Consider the following 23,754-nt stretch of genomic DNA (forward strand, 5'->3'; position numbering starts at 1 on the left):
ACACCCACCCATTCTGTTATTTCCCACAGTTTTATTTTTAGCCTAACGTCACCAAAACACACTGAAATCCTCAGTGATCAATGGATCTCTTCTCCTCTGGTGGGACAGTGTGAGTCAACGAGTCTACCTTTCACTGGAAAACAAAAACAAAGAAACACTATAATGTTAATGATGAACACTTTTAGATTGTATCCACAGAACGTCACCTACTTGTAAATCTTCCTGAAATCTTTAGGTTTGTTCAGATTCTCTCTCTCATTTCACTGGAAGTTCAGCGCGCTCCCGTCAGGCGCGCCCACACACAAAAAGGTTCCAACACATCACGACGGGAGCGCGCGGGACGGTCAAACCTACTCCCACCAAACTGTGCACCCTCCTGCTGTCATAAACCCCAACACATCTGTTAAATAATTTAAATTCAAACGGTTCTCTGGGAGTAAATACCCGATTGGCCACTTTCTTAGAAAATGTAGCCTTTAATGAAAAATGTATTGAGAAATTAGTAGGAGAAAAGACAGAACCCATTCGACTGGTGTATGGAACTACAGTCTAAAGCTACATATAAAATAATTACACTGGTTACGATTATTCTCACAATTAATATAACATATATATATGCTTAAAATATTTGTGTATTTTAAACATGTTTTGATTGTAAGCCCGGCTTACAATTAAAACATGTTTAAAATACACAATTTAAAAAAGTAAGCCCACAGTATTTTTTTATCCACTGCATTCACTTACTTTACCCAATCAAACACTGACATCTAGCGGTGGAAACCCGACATCACATCAGACGGTGGATCGAATTCAGTTTTAAAACCATGGTCAGGGAAAACAACAAAAAAAAAAAGAAAAACAATTTACTCAGGATTACCTCGGGATCGAACATTTTCTCAGTGTCTTTTAGTTGTTTTAATTGCTTTTTTATGGATATATGTAAGCCACTTTGTTCGTTAATTTCGGTGCCGGACAAAGACTTCTAATCTAAATAAAAACGTCGAATCAAGTCTTTAAATTCACTTTCCCCACAGTCTCGCGGTACTTCAGGTAAACAAAGTCGCCAGATCTGCGGTTTCCCCTTGGCATTATGCTACCTTTACATTTAATTTTCTTTCTTTCTTTCTTTCTTTTTATTTTATTTTAATTTTTTGTTATTAAATTTGCAGTATTTACTAGACAAAACGTATGAGTTTAGGAACGAAATTACTTTAAAAAAAATACCGGTATTTTTTAGGTCTGGGACATTTGTTCTGCACGGTTTATGTTCAGACCTGGCAACCCTGCAGGTGAGTGTCGGAACGGAAGGAAACATAAGATGGCAGCACTGTCTTCTCTGAGTGAAAGAACCTCCGCCGTTCCCACAGAGTTTGTGACACAGAAAGGACCATAGCGACTCAGTGGTGAGAGTCTATTCCTCCTTCTTTATATCGTCTAAATATGTTTTGTGTATGTCTTAAATGTCCACACGTGTGAGTAAATGTCCCTCAAAAGTGCACTTAAACAGCTATAGCTAACAGTCTACGTAGCCATTACTCTCAGTCTGAATAAAACACATGCTGTTTAGGACATGTTGAAGCTCTTCGTTTAAAGCTAATTATGAATCACATGGAACTTTATAAAACTATAAAGAAACACTCTGAAAGGAAAGTGATAGATCTGCATTTCTCTACCCCCACCTGTCCAGAAAGAAAGAGGCACAATAAGCCACAATAAAAACGCCTTTTAAATAAATAAATAGATAAATAAATAAGTATCCTTAACCTACATGTTTTCCTTCTCACACACACACACACACACACACACACACACACACACACACACACACACACACACACACACACACACACACACACAATAATATCAGCCTAAAAAGAGCCAGTCATAAAACAAAACTAAAGAACAACATTATGCACAGGACAGAAAGCTGCTTAAGTGATATGTTCTCACTCAGCTCATGAAACACAGAGTGGAGTGTAAGATGTAGATCTTGTGAATTCCATTTTCATTTATGAACCATAAGTGAGGAAGTGAGGACATGTTGGCTGGTCCTGGATTTCTTTATTTTATTTTTATTATTTTATTAATTATTTCTTTACTTGGGCCTACAGGTCCCCCCCCATTGATCCGGACAGCTGTGCGAATGGGTACGAGTGATAGAAAATGCTCATAGATGTGTGAGTGAATGGGTGAATGGCAAAACTGTAGTGTAAAGCAGCTTTGAGTGGTCATCAAGACTAGAATAGTGCTATTCAAACTGTATGTCCTCACAGCAACAGAGTGACAAGTGTGTGTGTGTGTGTGTGTGTGTGTCCCTTTTCAAGAGACAAAAGCAGCGGGAGGATCTTAGAGCAGTAATGATCTCAGCAGCCAGAGTGCTCACACTGTTTTACTAATTGACATTAGTTGTGAAAGAGAAATCTGAGTTTTTTTGTCCAGGATAACTGGGAGGTCATTAGTTCTAATTACCCTGCTGACTCATCAGATACACTGCGCAACAAGCTTGTAATTCTTCTCTCGCAATGACCCAAGAGGTTATAAGTTTCCAGGAAATCATGTTGGCGCTGACTTTTTAAATTTGCAGCAATGTGTTTGATTCATGCTTGTCTGTTTTTTTTTCTCCCCTGTCTTCTCTCTTTACAAATGTGATGACCACAGTCCAATACCCCAAGAAGAACCTGTACCAAAGTTAATGACTTATACTACTTCTACTTCTATGTAGCTTATTCCTCTCTCACTTTGGATAAAAACGTCTGTTAAGTGCTTAAATGTAAAGGGCCAGTAAACACTTTTATATGGCTCTTAATACAAAAATTAGGTTCCTGCTCATTGATGGTTAAAATGCAAACTTTATGGTTTTATGCAATAATTACTCACTGGGAACCACATGATCATAAATCTTCCATCATGAGGCAGCACTCATGACTCATCAGCTCACATGTTGAAATGACAGCGGTAATGTTTTTACAGAACTATGATTGCATGAAACCAAAATATCAGAGCTAAGTTTAGCAGTTTTAACCTTTAACCTTTTACGTAATTCGAATGAACCTCAACTTCTTGAGTTCAACTTTTTTTTTCTCCCTGCTTGGTATTTTCTGAAGCAGTGGACTCTAAGCATGTTGTCACAGAATAATCTGCAGTTAATTAACTTTGATTTAATTGCCTCTATATTTTTAATATTTAAAATGCACCATGTCTAGTTGGTCTTTTGTGGTTAATTCATCTGTTATGCCATACTGAGGCATTCAAAATTCAAGTCAACAAAGCTACAGTAGGACCTGCAACTTTACTAGCAGTGATCATGGGTTGGCCAAAAAAAAGGGGGTAAAGATAAAGAACTTCTGTCACTGTTAATGGTACTATTGAAATATCTATGTTCATTAAGTATTCAAATAAAGTCTTAAAGGGGTGGTTTATTAAATGGCAATGAAGATTTTCATATAGGAATCAAAGAAATGAAGCTTCACTAGCATCTTGGTCAAGGTCTTTCAAACGGCATCATGCCATCACAGGATCAGAATTCAGTTTAACCACAGGCAACTACTTCTTCATCATCTTTTGAACAATTAAGACAATTTAATTATAAAGTTGGTGTGGTCTGATTTGCCTTCATCAAATTAAAAGCCGTATGAGGTTTTATTAACACCAGATTACAGGACATCCTATCATATAGTAAAACTGCTGGCTTACAGTCAAACAAGTGGCAAAAAATGACACAATAACAAACAAGTTTTGAGAATAAATCATTCACCAATCAGAAATCCTTTGGGAGGATCACACGTGTGTTCATTTGCGTGTAACCTAAATTCATTATTAATCCCAGAAAATGAATACACTGTCCCCGCTAGCCTGTGATTGAACTTGAGCTGGTGAAAAATGTAGCCCGTACTGCTGTGCCCCAGTGAGCCGCTATCTACCGACAATAACAGAACAAGAAAGAAGACTCTGGATTTAATGATTGCATTTGGGTTAGAAGTAAAACTGGAGAGTATAATGAGGAGGGGGAAGGAGGAGGAGGAGGAGGAGGAGCAAAGATGTTTGTTTCAGGATTACTTGTGAAATTGTACTTTTATTTTTCCTGTTAATGCATTTCATGGCTTGGCCCCAGACTATAATTCTTTAATAGCTCTTCGTTTATCTACCCACGCACAATCTGAGGTCCTGATGTCTTTGCCTATTGGCGTTTGTCAAATTGAGCCTTGGAAATTCAATATATTGTTTCACACAACATTTAAAAACGGTGTTGCCTGATCTAAATTCTGAGGTGTTATGTTCTAAGGATTGAAAGAAAAGAATGAGTGTGTAAAAGAGAAGAGTGGGGGAAAAAAAAGAGTGAGAGTGATTGGTTTAAAAATGAAAGTCTCTTTCACTTAAAATATTTTTGATTATGTTTTTTTATACAGTAGTGAATAGATGCCTGCATTTGTGTGTGTGTGCACAGTGGCTACAATGATCTGGAATCTTGGTCTCTCCGCCTCCCAGAGAGGGAGAGAGAGAGAGTGAGAGAGTGTGAGTAAGAGAGCAGTTGCATGCAGAGAGGAGCCTGGATGAGAGACAGAACAGAAGAGAGCTGTCAAGCTACGAGGAGGCAGCGGAGAGAAGACTTGTGTTTTTTTTTTTCTTCTAGGAATACATTTACGCTCTATGTCAGAAGCTCATACACACACACTCTCAGAAACCTATAAACTTGAAAATGTGTGTGTGTGAGCGCTGCTGATACCTCCTTATAAGTAGAGATTATGAGAACATGATCTGAAGGATCTGGAGTTACTCCAGTCTGACTTACTTGGATCTTTATAACTTGGACTTACACTATAATTAGATTAAAATACGTCTATTTTTTTTCAACAACAGCAGCACTTTGGACTGAATTTTTTTGCCCTGTCTGCTTTTGCACTTGTTGTAGCCTGAAGGCTGGACTCACACTTAGCTTCTTGTATTTGTGTGTGTGTGTGAGGAGAGAAGGATGTGTTGGCCAGTGACAGCGGTCTTGCTGCTTGCCCACCTCGGGGCCACCTTAACAGGGGCATGGAGAGCATCTCAGCCAAGACTGCAGTTCACACACTCAGGTAAGGGGCAACGTTTGTTTTCCTTCTGCCTTATGATTTTAGTATTCAAGACTTTTTTTTCTCTCCTAATGTCTAATGCCTAAGTGTTGCTCTCTCTCGCTCTCACACTCACACAGGTAATCACACATCACTTCTCTTTTTTTTTTCTTTCCTCTACTATTACTGCCCCCACACAGTCATTAAATATGTGGCAGAACATATAATACCTCTTTGTTCCTCCTTCACTTTTTGTTTCCATCTCACACTGTCTAACTTGGTCCATCTTTCTTTATCGCCTGTCTAAATGTAACATTGCAGTGGACTAGTTTTAGTGTCTTTCAAGAACTGGTTTAATTGAAGTGCTTATTTGACTCTCAGTCATGTTAGTTATGTTATATATTCATAATTGAGCCAGACTTTACATTATGTGAATGTGTTTGTCTTTCATTCGAGTCTGTAAAACTAAAGTTGAACCCTTTAATCAGATGGCCTATTAAAATTCATGTTCCTGTTAATACTTGGGCAGTAATTTTAGCATGAACCTGCATTTTACACGTCTGTTAAAACTTTCATCCATACCCTCTGTGGCTGAAATGTGCGCTCAATAGCAAACGTTTATACCGAAGCATATGTAAAGTTTCACACCCAAAGGGTAATCTCCTGTAATTAACTGACTCCTTGACAACAGAAACGCGCCCATACCCCCAGGGTTTGAAATCAAATGTCTGTGTGTATTATTTTTCACTTATGGCCAAAGAAATAATGATATGTTGGCAGAAATCCCAGATCCAGATCACCACCAACTAAATTGTATCTTGGCTCCTGGCCACTGTCCACCGCAGGGAATTCCATGCAGAGGCTTGTGGAAGACACAAAATGACAAAATTGGAAAGGAAAAAAACTCAAAGTGAGATATAATTCAATTAGCATTCATACTGTGGTGGAAAACCTTGGCATGCATTGCGTGCTGGTGTATTTCGCCCTCTGTTTTCATCTTTTTCTTCATGCACCGCCATTGTGCAGCAAGGTTACATTTAACACATGTGGTTGGATTAACATGCAGGTGATGAAGAGGAGCACTGGCTCCATCTTCAGTGGCTTGATTCATAGTTGAGTTGGAGTCGACTGGTCCTCTTAATGGGTGAGCAGTGGTGCTGCACCCATGAAGCTTATGCTGAGCTTCCAGTGGTTGTTGGCATTTGTTACCCTTCTGGGAGCAGCAGTGGGGTGCGGTGTGCTCTTGCTGTACAGTGTAGAAAGAAAAAAAAGAAGAATGTTGCTGATGCAGTGAGTAGTCCCGAAGCAGAATCACACTTCTAAAATTGTGAGGTTTGACACTTTATGCTATGATTTATGTTTGAAAACAAGAAATGTGGGGTTTGGGTGTGATCATTTGCCCTCCTGGCTTACCTTTTTAAAGGTTTAATGAGCTGTCCAGACCCTTAGTTATTGCATGATGAAATCATATCCCTTTAATCACATTTCCCAGACAGAATAGTGCAGGGTCTGTGAAGTAGATGTGAGAAGGCTGATGTCGACTAATCATGACCTAGAATTTACAACGAGAGGGTGAAGAGAATCCTTGTTGGATGGTCCCAGTTGGGAATTGAACTCCTAATGAAATTTGACGAGCTGATGAACTACCTATGTGTTCCTGTGTGTCCTTGAGCATTTATTTATATGTGGACGTATGAGTGTGTGGATGTGTGTCAGTGCTGCTCTCTGTATTTCTCTTTACAGTCACTTTTGAACATGTGTGTACATACTTGCATAGATGTGTGTGTGTGTGTAGAACTGAGAGAAAGACCATCTCAACTTTAATTTTATAGTGTAGTTTTTGTCCTTTATTGTATGTAACTGTTTGTAGTGGATCTAGCATTCTGGCAAACCAGTTTGTTAATCAGTATGACCAATCTGTTTTTGATAAAACACTGATGGCAGTGGATGGTTTTGAGACCTTGACTGCTGGGTTATGGGCCCAGCCTGCTTCTGTTGTGTCACTCTTGCTGCGACACCCCAGGTAGGATTTGAACCCTGGCTTAGGAGACCAGTGCCTTATCCATTAGGCCACTGGGACTCGTTTAAAGGACATTTATGGGTCTATTTTGTGGATATTTCATAGCATAGGCAGTCTCTGACTCAGGTTACAGTGTGCCAGAGTAATGTGTACTGGTTTCTTCTATTATTTTTGCATATAAACAGAGTCAAGAACTATGGCACATGCACAGAGCACTCAGGCCAGCTTAAATCTACCTCTGGTCCAACTGTAGGTGGTCATGCACTTTTTGCAAATTCAATTTAGCACGCTTTCATTCAGACTGACATGTTCACGTGCATTTTAAAAGTCAGGTTTTAGTCTGACACACACTTTTTTCCCCTTAATGTCCTGTAATTAGAGAATGTAGAGATTGTGAGTCCCCACCATGTGATGAACTGGAGATGTGTCAGTCCCACACTATACCATCTTTTACTTGGAAGAACCCCCCAACTAGCATTTCTCCAAAATACATTTGGTGAAAAAATCCTACACAAGAAATGATACAGGGGAAAAAAAGAAGGCAAAAACAGTCTTAATTTTGCTGAATTTATTGTCTTTGGGTTTCTGGCATAAGTTTTCTTGGAGCATTACTCATAATTACTTCCATGGTTTTGCTGAATTCTTGAAGTCTTTAGATTTTTGTGCCTCATTCTCTCCAATTTACAGTGAAATGCCTTCATCCCTATCTCATTTGATTTGTCATCCATCCTGATTAAGGTTCCAGCATGAGTACAGAGTTGTTAATAAAACACTGACAGTATAGGATGAATGGACCTCTGGGTAATGGGCCCCAGGTCAGTTTCACTGAACCGGAGTCACCACAGATGGGACTTAAACCCACAATCCCTGGCTTAGGAGGCCTGTGCCTCATCCATTAGGCCACTGGGGCTTGTTGATGATGCAGTTTGTTGACATTTTCGCAATTTCCACATACATTGTTAGTATTGCAGTCATGACAGATTGCATAAAACGTGAAGTGCGGCCTTTACTGGGGGCATGTTAGTATTAGTTACCAGTTCAGCATGTGCTATTCGAAGTCTTCTTACCATCCATAAGAGACATAGAATAAAATGTGTCTCTTCGATGGTCCGAAAATTATACTGGCTTGCATTTCACAGTGTTTTTGTCTCTGTCTCGGCAGCCAAGGTCACACTATTCCTTGCCGTCTTGTGATCAGTATTCTTGCTTCATGTGCCTGGAAAAAAACAACAAATACTTGAATATATGCCTGATTTCTGCCTAACCCCATCTCTATTAATGACTAAATTATCTTTCACTGAAAGTTCATGTCACCCATATGGAGCAATTATCGACACAGACACACACATACGTGTAATGACCTCTTTATCCCAGCGTACCAATGGTAGTGCAATTTTCTAGATGAAAGATGGCAGTTAGAGATATCGGCTCAGTACCACACACACACACACACACACACACACACACACACACACACACACACACACACACACACACACACACACACACACACACACACACACACACACACACACACACACACACACACACACACACAGAGAGAGAGAGAGCTGTGTTCCTCTAACAATTGCACACAGATACCGTGTGGAAGAACACACAAAAAAAGCACTATACTCTTAACACAACACAAACACACAGACCGTTAAATGACGGTACATTGCCACACACAACAAGAAAATAGTGTTTGTATCCAAACAAAAATATATTTATGAGAGTGTCACATGTCCATGCTCAGTGCACATACACAATAAAGGCTATTAAGGCTTCATCAGCACCTGCTTAACAACAAGAATATTAAGATGAATCATAATCCCAGAATAAAACTCCCTGAAGTACTTGGGGAATGTTTCCAAAGTTTGTTAAATTGGTGAGAAACTTTGTTTTTTCCTCATTCAGCATTCACTTAGTAAATTGGTTTGCACATAACAGTCTACTGTTAATCAGTCACTAGAGATGGTTTTGCATTAAATTGCAAATGAGTTTGTTTGGTGTGAGTGGAGACTTGGGATCTGTCCTTTGACCCTCTGGCTGCCGGTCGGTTGCGATGAATTGAATGCAGCAATTTAAACTCGTCCTGCTGTGTCCTTATGGACAAATGCCCAAATTGTTATGTAAATGTAAATGAGTTCCATTAGCATACAAACTGCTTGGTTATACTGCACAGTGGATAAGTTCATCAGTGTCCACCTTCAAGTGCATTTCTGGAAAATTATACAGTGTGTCGGTTTCTGCGCAGAAGAAAATGTGTCACCCATATAAAAGCTTCAGTGTGGCGGTCTCCTTTTTTTTATCTGCAGGTTGTGATTTATTGTTTTTTCCCCCATTAAACCAGTTCAACAGTAAAGATATCTGCCTCTACACAAATCCATGGAGCAGTATAGCTGTGTTGTCAGTGAGAAAACCAAGTCAACAGACATGCCAACCAGCAGCTGTCAGCTGATTTGGCCACTCCAATGTAGAATACATTTGAAATCTTGTAAAACCTGAATAAATAGCAGTATATCATACGTACACCACATCATTTCTTTGCCCTCCACCTAGTTTAAAGATCCTCCCTATCATTGAGTGTAGTAAACAATTTTTGGGGCCTCTCTTGAATTCAGGCAATTGTGCATTTACCAGGCTCTGCAACTGAGGATCTTTGCCAGACGTTGGTATCAGCAGGGGGTGCTGGGCAGCAAAGCAATCGATATTTGCAATGAATAGCAGTTGTCACTGTCCCAGCTTTTAAATCTGTATGCTTTGAATGGCTTGTTTCTTCTCCACAACCCCGTAACTCACTGTGATTTTCAATTGAATTTACATAAATTACTATTTAATTTAGCAGTAGTTTTATGAGTTGTCTAAAACTTAAGTTTCAGCTGAAATATGTCATGTCTATTTCTATAAATGCACATTAACTATTGGCCAATGGAATGAAATTACAAACAGGTATTTATTGATCCAACAATCAGAGTACAAAAACAAGCGAATCATTTGCACTTCTAAACATAAATTAGAAATATTTGTCTTTTGAGCCTCTCTCTGACACAGAAATATGTCGCTGCACTTTAACAGTGTAATCGCACTGTATTTTGGATGGCCTAATTTCAAGAACTTGATATTCTTTGTCAGAAATTCAGCAAACTATAATCAGAGGTGAACATCTTAACAGATTAATGGCCACATGTACCACGTCTGCTGTTAATTCTGTGCATTTAATGTTTATATATATATGCCATAATGTTGAGGTTGAAGTTAAAAAGTAAAACCTTGCTCTTTGTGTAAGTAGTATCATTCTCCTCCTCTTTTTCTGACCTCACCTTTCTTTCCCTCCATGTACTTATAAAGTACAAAAGCCTCTGGAGTGATATTAAAAATCAAGAGATCTTTCAGTATTCATTTATTCTTTCAGATCTGTTTCTATCTAGGCCAGTGCTTTCCAGGCTCTGGGCCGGGCTTCCTGAGAGTTATGTGGTATAAAAACCAGGATCATTTGTATTATTAATTTTAACAGCAGCAGTAGCCATTGCTTGTAACTGCTGAATTTGTTCTGTTTTGCTCATACTGTACTAAACTTCAGAAAAACTCTAGTATGACAGGTATCTTCTCTGCAAGAAGACCTGATTTCGTTGACTTATTTAGAGACACTGGAAAAGATCATTATATTGCAACCCAAGTTCTGTCTCCCCTGCTGTATAAGTCCCAGAATATTTGATGGATGTGATTAAATAGCAGTGCAAGAAAACTGTAGGTTTGCACGAAAACATTAAAAAAACAAAACAAAAAAAAACCTAAATAATGGATAATCCGTGCTTGAGGGTTTTCTCCTCTCTGACAGACAGTGGAACGAGTCCAATTACTTCCTTGCTTTGGCAACAACAACTCCCAACAACAGTGGACATGCAGTAATTTACCCTCGTGAGGTTTCTGGTGTTAATATCAGGGGCTATCTTTAGCCCGAAGCCTGTAATTAAGAAAAAAAATCTCTCAAGCTTCATATTTCCTCCATTTCCCCAAAGTATTAATTTGCTCCAATCTGCCATGCTGACAATAATCAAGGGCTGACTGTAGCTGAGTTGACCTCTTCTCTCTGCCTCTAAATGTGCGTCAGCATTTTTTTTTATAGAACAATAACAAGATGCAAGAAAAGTGTAACTTCTACTGCTGAATTGTTACTCAAGCAACAAGGGCATTTAACATGAGTAAAGTCATCACTTCAAGTTGAATTCACTGGAAGTTTGTTTTTTTTAGTTATTTTTAATGAGACTAGGCAAAATCAATTACATTGGGTTCAACTTTATTGTCTCTGCAAGGAGTACAAACTCGGAGACACTGATATCATTAACTCCATATGCCATAGGGATCCTGACGTGGGTGTCCATGTTTTTTCCGGAAGTATATTTCTCACAGCATTCCTTTCACTTTAGTTCCATGTGGGACTTTAATCCACAAAGGCACACTTGACTTTCAGCCACATGGAAGCCAGAAGCAGACGGATCAGAAGTGCCAGGACTGACTCTGTCCAATAGTTTACCTCATTAGCCGTAGATTAGGGCAAGCTCAAGCTACAAAATATGAGGGCGTGTAGAGATGTAGCAGATACCGAGAGATTTCTTCTTTAAATAGACATCCATCTGCCACCTATTCTTCCAAAAAAGGTTGCTGTGAAATCTCACATTTGTGTTAATCCTGAAATAATTTATTGTGCAATGACTGCAAAATGTAGTCAGTTTAAGATATCACTTCAAATTCATTAGATCAAACAGAGAAGTGCCAAACAACCAACAAACATATTTAGGATTATTTTCATGGTGAAAAGACATATAAATAATGTTTGAAGTCCCAAGTTTGCAAGCTGTGATCTCCCTGAGTGAAGCATTCCCTAAAAGGCACCAAATGTCTATTCAATTTACAACAAGAGCCATCCTTGATTTGAGAGTGAAGAAAGCACATTTCTTTAAAAAGTGTAACAAACAAAGACATGGTAAAAGATTACTGACCCTAAACATGTCACCTTTAATCCTTGGTGTTACTGATCTTACATTCCCAGGGCAGCGTAAACAAGACCTAACCAGAAGAATGTGATTGTCGCTGTTTTGTCAGTGATGGGAAGATGAGACAAAGTCCCACAAAAGGTTGGAAGTCGGACTTCCTTTTCCTGTTTAAATGCGGCCGGGACTTATCAGAAAATAGAGAGGATGTATGGTGACTGATCATCATCTGGCCTGGCTTTAAAGCAGAGATCAGTCATAAATTAAACTCTAACAGCTGATTGTAAATTTAAACCTGAACTGCAGACATCATGGCTATCCATAACGTTCAAAGGGCAGCCCCCCCCCCCTTTTTTTTTAAATGGTTGCTCATTTTTAAGATGTAAAGATATACAGTAGTTGCTGTCTGTTTGCCAAAGCAAATGCCCACAGATCAAGCCGTACGTCTAACATACTTTGAGGCTGAGCCAAGAAGTAGAAGCCACAGACAGTTTAAAGACTGCAGTGATTTTTCACTCTGGAGTGGACGTAAAGAATCTTCTCAAAAGTGTTGACTGAGCTCTTTATGTTGCTTAATCCAGACCGATGGTGTGGCTGCAGCGGGTATCAACTAATCTTTGAAAGAATAACAGAAGTAAATTTCTCCATTATCTGTCACGATCCAGTCTTCAAAGAGTTACTGCTTCGTCCACTTCACAGCCTCAGCAGCATGAACGGACACGTGATACAGACTCACATCTGAAAGCTGTACTCCACGCTTATCTTCATGTGCTATATATTTAGATATAGGATTTGGGGAGACAGTAAATCATCATGTAAATGTGATTGTGAAGCAGAGACAACAAATAATGCAACTTTTCCTCAATAAATAAAGATGAAAAATGAATTAAAGTAAAAAAAAAAAAAAAAAAATCAATGGTGAATGGGCAACAATGTGTATATGTAGCAGCACAGAGACACACCCAAAAGCCTGATGATGATGAATAATTATAAGCGTTGAGGTGGAAGGTCAAGCTGTTCACGTGGGCCTGGTCTGTCGGTGACACAGTCCAGGGGCACGTCTGTTTTACTGCGGGGTGTGTGTGTGTGTGTGCGCGTGTGTGTGTGGGCTCAAAGGCTTGAGCATATAAGATTTTAAACCATGACGAATAATAAGATGAACAAGTGAACAAAATGCATGGAGTGAAGTGTCAATTTATATACATGTAGTGAACATTACTATAGGACACTCTTCAAGTCAAGAAAACCACGATACAAAACAGAGAAACTTTCAGGTTAGACACTCCTATCTCCTAAGTCTGCACTGCAGGATGCCCTCTTTTGTTTATATTTCTTCAACAATCCCAATCATCTAGCTCGTGATGCACAGAAACGGTGTTTCCCTGCAGCTATTGGCACCCAAACATCGCGATACAAGATACAATAGAACCGTTATAAAAGCATTTCGTCCTGGCCCCATTAATTTTAGTAACTTGGGAACTAGCTTCAGTGTTTACATTTAAACGCAGGAAGTTGCTCACCTTCACTAAAAAGTGAAAAGACGGTAATAAACATTTAACAAGCTTCAAACAATATAAAATGTTGTTTCACTTTCTCAAAATGTGTGAGATTCGGCTGCAATGTGAAGCTTGGGGCTTGGGGCTTGGTCCGATCCATATCCAAGATGATTTTGAGAAATGATAACAGACAGGAAATGGAAGGGTCAGAGAATACTGCCTGAAGTAGCTACCCAAAGGCAGGCTTATACCTGCAGTTTGAGTCAGACAGTTGGTGAGGCAGGCAGACATGACACAATGTGGCACTGACAAATTGAATTTGAAGACGTTTGACCCTGTCAGTGAAACTGAGCGCCAGGTGCAGCAAATCTGTTGTTACGGTCAGTGTAATATGTTATGAAAGTAGACAGTCGCTCAGCATGTGACATGTCACAGGAAGCAATTTAAGGCACCAAGAACACCTAAAAGTATCAGAGACACATCATTGATGCAGTGTAGTCTGATTTTGGCATAACGGCAAAGGAAAGTGATTCTATAGTCCTGCATGTTTTTGGACGCGTGTGTGTGTGTGTTAGAAATATTTGTTTCTGTGTGCACACACTTGTCTTCACATGAGTGCCCATTTGTGTGCCTATGGGCTTTGTTCCCAGGCTTCTGCCGGCCTCCTGCTGTAATTGCACCAGTAATTGGTGAAGTGATAACCCCATTTCCACAGGAAATGTGCCCCGGTTTCCTCGCCTCCGCCATCGCCACCCCCTGTCTGATGGCGCAGCCAACAAAGTCCTCCCCCTGGGAACGTTGCACCAGACAGCTTAAGCTCCCCGGGGCTCAGCAAGTAGACGAACAGATGGATAAAGAAGCGAACACAGACTCAGGGGCGAAATAACACACATGTAGCTTACAAATACGCTCATATGGACAGTGCTGTAGGCTGTAAGAATAATTGGATAGATTAATGGTAAGTGTAGCTGGATTTAGAGAGGAAAACTAGCTGTAAAGCATCCGGAAAATAACAATCATTCATTCCCATGAGTGGGACGATTAAAAGAGAGGCTTGATACTGACATCGTTCTGTTTGTCGTTTGTATGTTGTTTTTTTTCTTCTTTTAAATAAGTTGCAAGTCAGTGAGGAAAGTTTCCTCTCTAGAACTTGATTGTTAAGAATAATCCAGCAATGCCTGCTCACTAATAACACTTGAAAACATCCTACTGGTGCACAGGTCAGCTGGTTTTGATCACTCCCAATGTGTTATCATGGTGCCAGCAGGGAAGAGCAGACATTCAACATGTGTTTATCTGAGTCACAGCTGAGCCCAAAGATGACAGAAGGCAACTCAAACGTTCTGTTAGTTTCTTATCAATATGGAAGCAACAGTTTGTTGCAGAATTACACCAATCTGCCATAACAATAAAAACAAATGGCCTGGTTCAATGTTGTGGCAGAGCAAAGTGTTTGTGCGCGCGCTCTGTTTTTAGGAGTTCAAGTCTGCAATGTCATTTAAAACTTATTAGAACTTATTAAAGCTCACATAGAGTGGTCCTGTTGCACATATATGTTAGTTATGGAGGTCTACTTACATACATTAACTTGTTTTTATGGTCCAAAACCTCCTAGTTGCTGTAAACGAGCCGATAGAAATCCTCTTTTCTGACGCTGTTCCCCAGCCGCGATATTTCAGACTCAACTCTCACCCCAGCTTCCCATCTGTCTTGTGATTGGCCAGTACCCGGAAGTGACATATTCAGCACACCCGCTCTCAGAAGCGCAGCTCCCCCCTCTGGAACGGTGGATGCATTGCTACTCATTATCAAAACAAGTCAGACCCAGAGTCAGAAGACACTGTCGCTCGCGAAACACCTCCACAACGGACGTTATTCTTCTTCTGCGGTTCAATGTACGCAACCGGATGTGCCCGGACTAGTGCCCAGAGCAGGACGATCTGCTGTTCAGGAGAAATGCTGTTTACGTAACCGGACCGGGTTTTTTCAGAGATCTCGCTGAGCCCGAGATTACAACAAAACACAGCATTCTCAGCAGTGGCTGAACTGTTTTGAACCTTCAGGGCTTCTTAAACAAGGTAATGATGCAGATACACACTAAAAAACAGCGTTAATTGGAACTTCCGGTCTAGGTCCGATTTAAGTCGTACAAAACACAGTTGTAAGACCTGATTCAACAGTTTCTATGGTAGAAGCAAACCTCAGGTTAGGTTTTTCTGGAAGTCTGTTCCAGGCTTGAAGGGCATGAAAACAATAAGCTGCTTCTTCATTCTTTGTTCTGTCCACAGGGGCCACCACAGAGACTCTCTGAGGATTCTCCTGTTAGCTTCCTGGTGTCAGAGAGTCAGCAGAAACACCCTCCTGCCTGGATAAATTCATATTTACATTCATGGTGCCCGTGAAGCCACACGGTGGCCTACACTTAGTGGCTAACACCATTGCCTCACAGCATGAAGGTGCCCGAGGGCCTTTCTGTGTGGAGTTGCGTGTGCATGGGTTTTTTCAGGGTTACTCCAGTTTCTTCCTCCTCCGTCCTTGAAAACATGCAGAAGTAAACTAACTGGACTCTCTAAGTGGACAGTAGGTGTGAGACTGAATGGTTGTTTGTCTCTGTATGTTGGCCCTGTGATGGGCTGGTGACCTGTCTTTGCTGTACCCTGCCTTTTGCTCTGTGTCGGCTGGGATTGGCTCCAGCTCCTCCATGAATTAATTGTTTTGGGTTTTTGAGTGTGTGTGTTTGTTGAATGTGAGGAAACACATGTAGTACATGAGCGTCCTGTGTGACCGAGTGAACACCTGTGTGTGAGTGAGGGAGAAAGACTTTGAGAAAGTGTATGTGGGTGAAAAGCAGGAATGTGCTTAGCTCTATCACACGCCACACATTTGCTCTAATCACATCGACGTCCATCAGAGCTCCCATGACCAGCAGCCTTTAATGTAATGTTCACCCCCCCCCCCCACACACACACACACATACGCACACAGAAACACATACTGTATTATGCAAAACTGTGCATATACAAATCCGACACTCGTAGAGAGGTGCTGATAATCAGAAAGCATTCACGCTCAGACGTTTGCAGCATGTGTGGTTCGGTGTGTGGGTTTGCACATGTGTCGTTAGGATTATGTCTTAGCCTTTATGCTCTTTTACGGCTTAACCTTTTTTTATCTTTGATTCCTAGTGACAGAAGTCAAAGGCCAATTGGCTGGGATCACGGGTCATGACCCTTGCTGACCCTTCTGTCAGCTTGATGCTGATAAGAATGGCTTCTTTCACCAGACACGCGTGTGTATAAAAGGTGTATGTGTGTCTGTGTTTTTGAAAGTTTATCACAACGCATGCATTATATTCACTCTGAAATCTTGTAGAATCGCAGTAAATCAGAATCACAATACAGAATTGAATCGACACCCAAGTATTGTGACGAAAGCGTGGCATATCTACAGAATGACATTTATAAAACTGAGAATTCTGAGAAAGTCCTTTGTGAGTGAGATGCTCACCGACTACTTAAGGCTCTGTGTTTTGTTTTTTCTTCCACTTTGAATACAAATTGACGGCAATGGGGACCTTAGGAGTTATTTTAAAAAAAATCAATTCTAATCCAGAGTTTCCAAAAAGGCTGCAGGGATGGAGGACAGATTGCCACTGGGTCGATAAAGTTATCTCAAACTACCTCTGGTGAATGCTGAAAATTCAGGAAGACTTCTCAAAGCATTCATTCCATTTTTTTGTGATGTGTTAACATCCTGTTGAAGGATGGCTGTGACAGATATGCTGCTTGCCACAGATGATGTTTTTTGTATCTTGAAGCGTGTGTGTGTGTGTCTGTGTGTGTCATCATCTAAATGACTTTGATGTCGTGGAAAAACACTCCATTATTTCAAACTGCCCTCTGTGTGCAGATGAGGTGTGTGTGAGAGAGGGATAGAGATGGGGAGTGGGGGCAAGGCCAAGAGACACCCCCTCGACGCACCACACACACACACGCCCTCACAAATTATGTCGGCATGGTCGCTGTTGCCAAGGCAACTGTCCCGAGAGTAAGGGTGGGGTGGGTGCAGCTGGTGTTTCGCGACACAGAGTTAGGGGTGTGTTTGTGTGCACGCATGGTGGAGAAAAAGAATGTGTGTGTCATACTGTGAGGTATTCATCATTCATACAGTGAGGTCAAGATAGATGTTTGGAAATGAGTGGGGAGAAATATTCCAAAAAAAAGAAAATCAGAGTTGTAACCAAACGCAGACGTGTGTCGATGTTGGTGGAGATTACTGTGGAACTAAATTTGTTTCAGATTTGTCGCTGCGTGTGTACTTGTATTTGTCATTTGTGGCATAATCACTGACGTTGTCCTGACCAGTAGTCCCTCGTTGAGACCAAAAGCTGGTCCTAATGAGCCAGAACCTAATTTCTGAGGACCTGGTTTAACGTTTAAAGCTAAGATTTGAATGGTGGCTAGGTTAAGATTAGAGTTGGGTATGCATGTGTGTTGACAACGCCAGTTTCTGTTCCCTGTAATAGATCTGGGTGTCATTGCCCTCCTGCTATAATGCTGATTTAATGCACCCTGAAGTGAGGATGTGAGCTGGATTTATCTCAGCCTGACTGAAGCAATAGGATCTTGTGAAATGAACAGATGCCGAACCGTCGCTGGTGTTTCCACTGCAGAGGTGGTTTCACATTCAATTAAGCTGAGCTTTTCACTTTATATTGAATTAAGCAAGGTCATACCGCTCTTGTGGCTCGCACTCTGAATGTAATTCAAATGAAGTGCTGGGATGTTTGAGGAGGCAAAGCGAGACATGAATTCCACCCAGGCTAGAGTGAGGCTCTCAGGCACTCGGAGACAGTGGAAGTGGTCGGGTTGTAGTTGTTTGAATGCGGAAAACATGATATGCTTGGAATTTAAGTGCTGTCAAAACAAGGTCAGCAGGCAGACGGCAGAAACTACCCATTAAATTATTGCTTTAAAAAGAGTTGAATGATTTTGTGTTTACTTGCACTTAAGCTGTGTGTTTTGCAGAGAGCAAGGAGTAGACTCTAAACAATTAGAGAAGAAAATGTGTGGTGGCTGCCAGTGTAAATACCGCAGGTTCAATGAGAAACAGAAAAGCTCATTTCAAAGCAGCATGGATCCTTGTCATGACAGATTCAATAGCAGGAAGAGTGCAGGTGTTATTGACGTGTTATCATATTTTAACGTGTGAGTATAGTAAGTCTGCTTGACTCACATCTACGACAACATTTATTCGCACAATTTAATCATTACTTCTTTGTCGGAGGTTAAAGCAGAGATGTGTTTTTTTTTGCTTTGTTTTGTTTTTCAACCAGAATCTATCTGTCCAGTATTTTTCACAGGCTGCTGTAGAATTGTTCAGGAAAAAGCTCGACATGAATAGTTTGTGCCCGAGGGCGACCAAATCATAAGCCTCGATCAAACCAGGAAGAAAAGTCCCGATTTTATTGAATTTATTGTGCTGCCGATGCACCCACTGTGACTAATGAAGCCGAGATCAGTGTGAAGCGAAACGATTTACCTCTCTGACCGTTTTCTGAATACACCCAGTGGGTAATGAGCAGAGATTTCCCACTGAGCCAAAGCATAACTTTCTTCTGTCTGCCTTTAGTGTGCAGAACTTCACTTTCCTGCTGTGACTGTCACTCTGCTTCAGATTACCTCTCTGTTTTCATTGAGCCTCTCATCTTCCTCTCTTTTTTTCCTCCACTCATTTCCTTTCTGCTCATCCATCTCTTGTGTTTTCGCCCGAATGTCTGCGCGTCTCCAGTATCGACCCCTCCCTCCTCTTCCACTCTGTCAACTTGGTTTCTAAGCTTTTTTGTGTGTGTGTGTGTGTGTGTCATGAATCTGCCACCATTTCCACCAGCAAATCGTCATTTTTCAGTCATCATATAATTGTTTTTCCCTCACTCTCCTCTCACCCTTTACCCTCGTTTTTCATTTGCCTTTGTTACCCCCCTTTTCTTCGGTCTGCCCATCATTTTCTATCCATCATTTTCCAGGACACAACAGTTTTCCATCACACTCCTCTTCCAGTTGATTTCACTTCCTCCTTGATCCGCCCATATGCTCATCACCCCCCCCCCCCCCCCACTGCAACATGGTTTTCACAGACACTCCCTCATCGACCCAATCCCCACCTGTCATTTTCCCCACTCCCTTTCTTCTCGCTTATCCTCATCATCACCCGTCAATATTTATTTATTTCCTCCATCAGGATTTCTTTCATTCCAATTGTCGAGTTTCGCTCCTCCTCCTCCCTATCCTCATCTGTCTATCATCGTGTCAAGTTTTGACATTTTTCCTTTTCTCATCTAGTTATCTGTCATCTCCCATCAGACCGTTTTCATCTAGCTGTCACTTTGCAGTGTCATTTTTCCTCATATGCTCATCCTCCCCCTCCTTCCTCTATTTTTGACTTTGTCGCTCTGTGTTGTTTTACCCAGACTCTCTGCCGTTTAGTGCATACCTTATGTTTACAGTGAAAAACAAAGATATTTAGTTTTGAACAGCAGGTGATGTTTAAATTTCTGTGTGAATATTTGTTGCATTTTAATGTTGAGATATGTTGTTTGTTGTTTGACTGTTGTCTTCTCTAGCAGAGGTGTTGCTCTGTGTTTCCTGCCCAGAGACAACATGAGCTTATAGCTGAGTCTGGTGTGGCAACAAAGCTGCACACGGTCACCACTGCAACTAAACAAACAAATAAATGTGCAATCACTTTGTTTTGTCCTGTGCTCTCTGCACATGGTGAGCATTGGCAAATATGCGGATCACGTGATCACATGCCAAGCACGAACTGTAAAAAGTCACAGGGGCTCGCGACGTGAAGCTTGCTAATTGGGCAAAGTTGTGTGGACTTCTTTGTACCGTCTTTGTCTGCTGCTGCTACCGGTTAAAGCACACTGCAGAATCACAACACACAAATGAAGTTATTGGAGAAAGAACATCCATATTTGTGCAACTCTGTGGAGCAGAAATACACCTGCCGAGCCTGAGTATAGTATCTAAAGAGAACAAGCACCAAAAATGTAGTATCATTGTCTGAGGATATGTTTTTGTTATATGATCCTTGTGGTGGGGCCCATGGTTGGTATAGTGTTTAGCGGTCTCGCCTTTGCAGCAAGAAGACCTGGGTTCGAGCCCTGGTTGGAACAAGGGCCTTTCTGCAAAGAGTTTGCATTTTCTCCCCGTGTGTGTGGGGGTTTTCTCCGATTTCCTCCCACAATCCAAAAACATGCAATATGGGGATTAGGTAAATTGGTCACTCTAAATTGACGCAGGCATGAGAGTGTGAGTGAATGGTTGTTTGTCTCTATATGTGGCCCTGTGATGGACTGGCAAACTGTCCAGGGTGTACCCCGCCTATTGCCCTATGTCAGCTGAGAAGGGCACAGCACCCCCCGCGACCCTCCGGCGGTAGATAATGGATGGATGGATGGATGAATGGATCCTTGTGGTAAAAGTGACCACAGTGTTGGTGCAGTGAGGAGCAGACCTGAAACTTTTTTCAGTTTTATATTCTATATGAAGGGACTGCGACTGACCATAATTTGAGTCGCACTCGGTGCTGTGCGTAGATGCAGCCTGTGTAGACATTGAAAAAGCCTTACACTGTCACTGACACTGCATAATACCTTTTTAAATCTATACCGGCTGATCGCTGCAGGATAAAGTAGCTTAGATGTCCTTCTACCCAACTACATCTTACAGTTTTTTTTCCCCGTGAGAGGCCAAGGTGTTCCAAGATCAGGCAGCATACCTAATTCCCTCAGTTTGCGCAGGGTCTTCTCGAGGATTTCCCTATAGTTGGACGTGCCCAGAATACTTCCACTGAGAGCGTTCTGGTAATTCATCATTTTCAAATGCATCTATGTAACAGAAGGGTTTTCCCTGGCACTTGAATACATACACAGTTTTCTTGGCACTTGGGAGTTTTCTTAGGGTCACATCCTCATTAACTCTATCATATGTGTTTTAGCAATATGCTTGGGTTTTAGATTAGAATAGATTGGAACTGTCATCACATCAACACCCATTTCCAACACTTGGTATTAAAGGCATTCTCAATCTGACCAAAGTTTCTCAGTATTCATGTCATGATTTTTGGCAGTTATTTCTGGTTATTTTGTATCTGAGTGAATTTACTAGTTCTCACTTAATCTGACAAGTGTTAATTTGAGCTAATTGACATAAATATCCTTTGGGTGAATATCGCCTCTTTCTCACCCCAGTCTGCCGCCTGGCATCTCTCTTGGAGTCTCTCATCATCATTCCATGCTCTTTCTCAGCGTCTCATCTCTTTTCTTCCTCAGTCTTTCAGATTGCTCGTAGTAATCTCAGCAGTGTCCCACCCCTCTTCACAACCATTAACATATTTTTGATTTCCTTCTCTTCTCCCTTAGTGTTCACTTCCCCTCACATTGAATTTGTCTTGAGCTCTTCATGTCTTTTTTTTATTTTATTTTTATTTCTTCCCTTCATAAACCACATCCTAATTTTCTTCTTCCTATTAAGCCCATGTGTCTACTAACATGATGCATACTGTAGCATATAAAGAGCAGAGACAGTGAAGTGTTGAATGTATTCACAGTCGTTCATCACTTATAGACTTGGATCCCACATCTGCTGCCATTTGCGGGCAGTTTCAGTCGATGCCACGTGTTTTTCACACAAGGCCGTCTGAACAAAATAGAAAGAATAAAGTGCACTCACACGAAGATATCAGCAAACAAATTGAAGTAATTGATGGATAGAGTTGGTGCTTTGTGGGTTTATAAATGTGGTTTGCTAATTAAAAAAATATTTGTCATTTCAATATGAATTGCACTTTAGAACAAACTGGCAGCCCATGTATTTCTTGAAGAACTTGAGCATAAATCTGATGGAGGCAGTGGAGCATTCCTGTGTGGAGTGTCGCAAATTCACTTCAGCATGAACAAATGGGTTGAATGATTGGTTTGTACAGAAACCACCCAAGCTGGAAATTCATACCCTCGTAATATGATATGCAATATTAACCAGATTATATCCCGTGTGATGCAGTTAAAGTTCTTTTGTCAGCTCACAGTCAGCTGCATAAAGAAACGCTCTGTGTGGTTGAGCGGTGTAATCCATCACTGCAGAGGGAGAATCACCACATGAGTGGCTGCTGTTTTGTCGTGTTTGCTTAGTTTGCTAAGTCTTTTGTAAAAAATGTTTTTATTTTTTAAATGTCCTCATGTAAAGCAATATTGTGTTTTACAGCTTCACTTGGCCATATTTTTGTAAATTTGAAGTTGTAATATATTCTATATTCCAGTTGTCCTGTCTGTTACAAGAACCAATACTTAAGAACATTAAGGAATGAGAGGCAAAGGGATGAACTAAATTTTAGTTCATCCCTTTGCCATCATACTGTAAGAAGTTTGCTGTATTTATTTATTACTCATTTGTTTTTATGTACATCCATACCACTGAAAAGTTTCCACACACGTCCACAATGCAGTGTGATCTGTTAATTTCTTTATGAGCCCTCCAATCATCTCCCTGAGTACACAGTTTTAGAATTTGATTTAAAGGTCCCATATTATGCAAAATCAGCTTTTTAATCATTTAAATCTTTACATTTGGGACTCTATTTGGAGGTCCTATCAAGTCGGCAAAGAAGTAAAAAAAGATGACTCACTCATGTTTTTGTGGTCCTCCTCAGTCTAAGTACAGGAGATAAAACGTTGCGGATGTTGACTTCTGCACTCATTGGTAAGTCACAATGCGCTAAATTCCTGGAATTGTTGTCTCGAGTCCTACACAAACTTCCAGCCTCAGAGGATTTATCTGTCCAGTGGATACATTTTATATATGACGGCAATGTGCCTGCTAGATCCTGCAATTGATCACTTTTCCAAGTGATAACTGTTGTTAGCTCTTTTAAGGTGGACCTAAAGAGATACTACTAAATTGAGCGTTCAGAACAGGGCTGTTTTGGCAGGGTGATTGAACTGCTGTGGTGCTTCATCCTTATGGTATTTTGACCAAAGGTCACAGACATGTTCATTAGGACACCAGGGAACTAGGTTAACTTGGAGAAATAGGGTATAATATGACCCCTTTAAGAACACTTAGTTGTGATGTTCCTTGGAGCTACCAATGTGTGAAGTTATATCTAATGCTACTTTAAGCCTATATACTGTC

The 23,754-nt window shown here is 40.8% G+C and overlaps 1 protein-coding gene across 1 annotated transcript in view; it reads left to right on the forward strand.

The window, feature by feature from the left end:
- Positions 1–4,969: 4,969 nt before the first annotated feature.
- The window catches only part of sema3h (sema domain, immunoglobulin domain (Ig), short basic domain, secreted, (semaphorin) 3H), a gene marked incomplete at both ends in the record, with an annotated part of 51,697 nt that continues 32,912 nt past the window's right edge, over positions 4,970–23,754 (forward strand). Inside the window, one exon of the mRNA XM_083895330.1 lies at positions 4,970–5,072. Within this exon, the coding sequence (XP_083751456.1) occupies positions 4,970–5,072 (103 nt within the window). The remainder of the gene's footprint in view (positions 5,073–23,754) is intronic.

The sequence above is a fragment of the Microchirus variegatus genome (assembly GCF_963457635.1).
Source record: "Microchirus variegatus genome assembly, chromosome: 9".
In the NCBI taxonomy this organism is placed as follows: Eukaryota; Metazoa; Chordata; class Actinopteri; order Pleuronectiformes; family Soleidae; genus Microchirus; species Microchirus variegatus.